A 3,476-nucleotide genomic window follows, 5' to 3' on the forward strand; every position below is an offset into this window, starting at 1 on the left:
CTTCTTCTTTCCCCTGGAATCTAAATCCTATGAGATACGTGAGTTGTCGAGGACAATCACATTGATAAGAAATATTACACTCATTATAAAACATGTTTTCGTCTAAAACTGCTTTTATCAAACCTGATGTAGTATTGCAAATAAAACTGGCTTTTCTGCAAAAGAACCATATAGCCTTTCTTTGAAGCCTCATGTAGATTTAGTAGGTTTGCACGAGGGGGCATGTTGAGTACAAAATGTACTCATGGCAAAACTTTTGTTGATATTCAGAGTACTATGAAGATGGTGAAGACTATGGCGACTACGACGACGCTGAGGAGTGAGGCCTCGTGGACTACATCGACTGCCTGTGGCTGAGATGGAGTTACTTTGCATTTTATTATCCGCTGTGCTTTCTGATTGTAATGAATGTCACACTATGTGGCTATTCAAACTTTGTATTTAATATTTTTGTATGTCTGTAATGATATACATTTCGCTGTGTCGTCAACATTGATCTTGGGATTGACGAGTAACACAGAAGGGTCGGAAAGTTAAGTTCCGGTTCTCACAGGCAGCGTCGTCTGTGCGTGGAGAACCGGTGGCTTCATCGGCAACCGGCCGCCGTTGAGTCGCTGACATGGCGGTCCCGCACTTAGAATCCAACGTGGCTCGAGGTGTTGGCGCACCCGTTCGGCACCCCGCACGAAGGGGCCGGCATAGGGTTACCGACAATTTTATTGAGGTTGAAACCGCGCTGGCGTTTTATTTGACGCGCTTCAAATTGCTATTGAGGATGTTATTGACTTATTGGGCTCCCGGTGGAACGGTTTGAACAAGTTGACGACGAGCCGTGAAGAGCTAGGTACACATGTGCAGATGGTTACTCGACTTTCTCACTTGTGGAGTACATGAAGACTTCCTCAAGAAAGCGTTATACCGGAGCCCCGCGCGTGTTCGTACGTCTGGTTCACATCGACGTCGAGCAGGCGAATGTGATCGCGTCACGCCATTTGTTCTTTCCTGCTGCTACTTGCCAAGCTCTCGCTGGTTCGTAGAAACGTACGTGTAGAATAGTACCCATCGGTCGGAACGTACGACCGGCCGGTGCCCCGTGCAAGAGCCTGGAGTGTGTGGCTTTGGATTAACTGACCCGTCGTTACAGATTTTGTCTCCGGGTGATTCTACCCGGAACGGAAGCTTCTTGCTACCGTGCGGGCCGTTACTACAAAACAAAACTCCAGTGTGCGCGTATATTGTACTCTCGGTTACGGATTAATTGACTTCTTTATTTAAATACAGTAACTGTTTTATTATGTAGATGTATATGCATCTATACAAAGTTGAGCTTAAAATCGAGGGAATTTTAGACTTGTCTCCGGCCACGTAGGATAATGATATGCCACTGGTAAGGGACAAGGCGTGGGATTTTTTATTTTGAAAATCTTACACTCCTTTGATAGTCTTAAAGTAGCTTAAACCACTTCCAAGTTCCAAGTGATTTAGAATACTTGATCATACAAGTTTGCCAGATCACTTCCGCGTCATGCATGCACCTAAAAAGTTTGGAATAAGAAAGCCAGGAATTGTCATGAGATTTTGAGAGAGGAAGGAATAATTAATTTCTAGCTTAAAAAATTCAAAAGCACAACCATTTTATTGCAATTTTGAAAGGAAAAGAGATTAATTGGATTCTTCTAAATTTCAAAGAAAAACATAACTACAAATATTTTGCTCACTTTTCTATTAGGTGGAAAAGTGAGTTCTCTTCCTTCCTTATTTTGTTGCTTAAAATTTTGAATATTTCTTTCGTAGCTTTGCTACATGGCGTGGGGGTGATATAGGTGACACGGTGTCCCGACACTGGCAACATATTTAAACTACTTTGGATTAAAGTGTGGCAATGGATTTTTTTTAAAAAAACTGATATTTTGTTTTATTACTTTTGTAAATGAAGGGGATAAGGTGATCTAGCTGACACGTATACGTGACAATGACGCATTATTAAAACCGCTTTCGATTAATACCGTCGGAAGGGGTGGGGTGTATTTATCTATTTTCGAGAACAACGTGGTACTGGTTAATATTTTGTTTTTAACAATCAATACCACATATATTTATAATAACAAATAGTTTACAGTAGAGATAAATGAGCTATCTTCAACTATTACAAATAATAAATTCTTGAAAAAAGAAAAACTTCAAGATATTTAAACTTTGTTTATTTGATAACATAATCTTGTATTTTTGTGAGAGCAGTCAGTACCAAAAGGTTTGCGTCAACCGGTGAGTGCTGAAAACTAATTTTTGTTCTCTTGTTGAAAGGATCACGTGAAGCATGTACATTTGCTAGGAGAACAACAAGAATAGCTAGCCCTAGTTGTCAGAGAGCGAAATCCTATCGAAACAGGGAACGGAAGAAATAGGGACGTCGCCGCGGTGTCTCCCTCTCACCGTCGCCAACCCAAACGTGGGAGCAATGCCAACGTCGGAAACACGGCCGGGCAAGGCAAAGCCAGCCGTAGCTATATAATCCCCATGCCCGCACGCGGCAGCCTCGTCCATTCTTGATTCTTCCACCAACGCGCGCGGTCAACACAACCAGCTCGTCCGGATCCAAAGCTCCGACGATAAACTCCATCGCAACACATCTCGATCGATCCGCAATCTTCTCTTGGCGCGCTTCCTGAACCCATGGCTACCGTCGCCGGAGGAGCAGTGCTGCAGCTGCGCGTCCCGTCGGCGTTTGAGCCCGTGCGGCGGCGGAGGACGCAGTCGGTGAGATGCGCGAGCGTGCGCGGGGCGAGGTCCGCGGGCGCGGTGGAGGATGACCATTACCGGACCCTGAGGCTGGCGCCGGGAGCCACGAGGCGCGAGGTCAAGAAGGCCTTCCACCGCCTCGCGCTGCAGTACCACCCGGACGTCGCGCGCCGGCAAGGAGAGGACAACGACCAGGGCAACGTGGATTTTCAGAGGATCAACGTGGCGTACCAGAGGGTGATGGCCAACATGCGGGAGGCGGAGGCGAGGCTCGAGTACTGGCGCGCCCGGTACGACCTCGCCGAAGAGGACCTCGACCGGTACCGGCGCCACCTGCACGAAGACGACGATTGGTTCGCCGACTTATGAATGCTGATGGATCTCGGTCGCCATGACATGGCAGAGTTGGCAGCACTGTAAATTTGTGAAAATGTTGTCACCGTGTAGCTCTCCTCTCCTCCTGTTTTACTGTGTGGAAAAGGGTTACAGAATTGCATCCAGGGTTTGACAATTGCACTTGGAGCCTTTCATTTTCATCGTGAGCAATTTTAATCGGAACTGTGGCTCAGGATCGCCTCTTTCTTTTTCAGTCATAGCGGCCCTATCGCACTGGACGCTTGTACTGTAGTTGAAATGGTTCAGTTTTCTGTACTGTTAACGCATTGGCCATTTGTTTTGTTTGATCATGCTTGGATTTTCTTCAGCAAATGTTCTCTCCTTCCTCGCTTTCCGTATGC

General features: G+C 46.1%; 1 protein-coding gene across 1 annotated transcript; it reads left to right on the top strand.

The window, feature by feature from the left end:
* Nucleotides 1-2,447: 2,447 nt before the first annotated feature.
* On the top strand, nucleotides 2,448-3,255 carry LOC127317639 (uncharacterized). The gene has a single exon (XM_051348208.2). It carries the CDS (start codon nucleotides 2,674-2,676, stop codon nucleotides 3,106-3,108), a length of 435 nt encoding a protein of 144 aa, XP_051204168.1. The 5' UTR covers nucleotides 2,448-2,673; the 3' UTR covers nucleotides 3,109-3,255.
* Nucleotides 3,256-3,476: the final 221 nt, after the last annotated feature.

The sequence above is a fragment of the Lolium perenne genome, chromosome 7, assembly GCF_019359855.2.
Source record: "Lolium perenne isolate Kyuss_39 chromosome 7, Kyuss_2.0, whole genome shotgun sequence".
Lineage (NCBI taxonomy): Eukaryota > Viridiplantae > Streptophyta > Magnoliopsida > Poales > Poaceae > Lolium > Lolium perenne.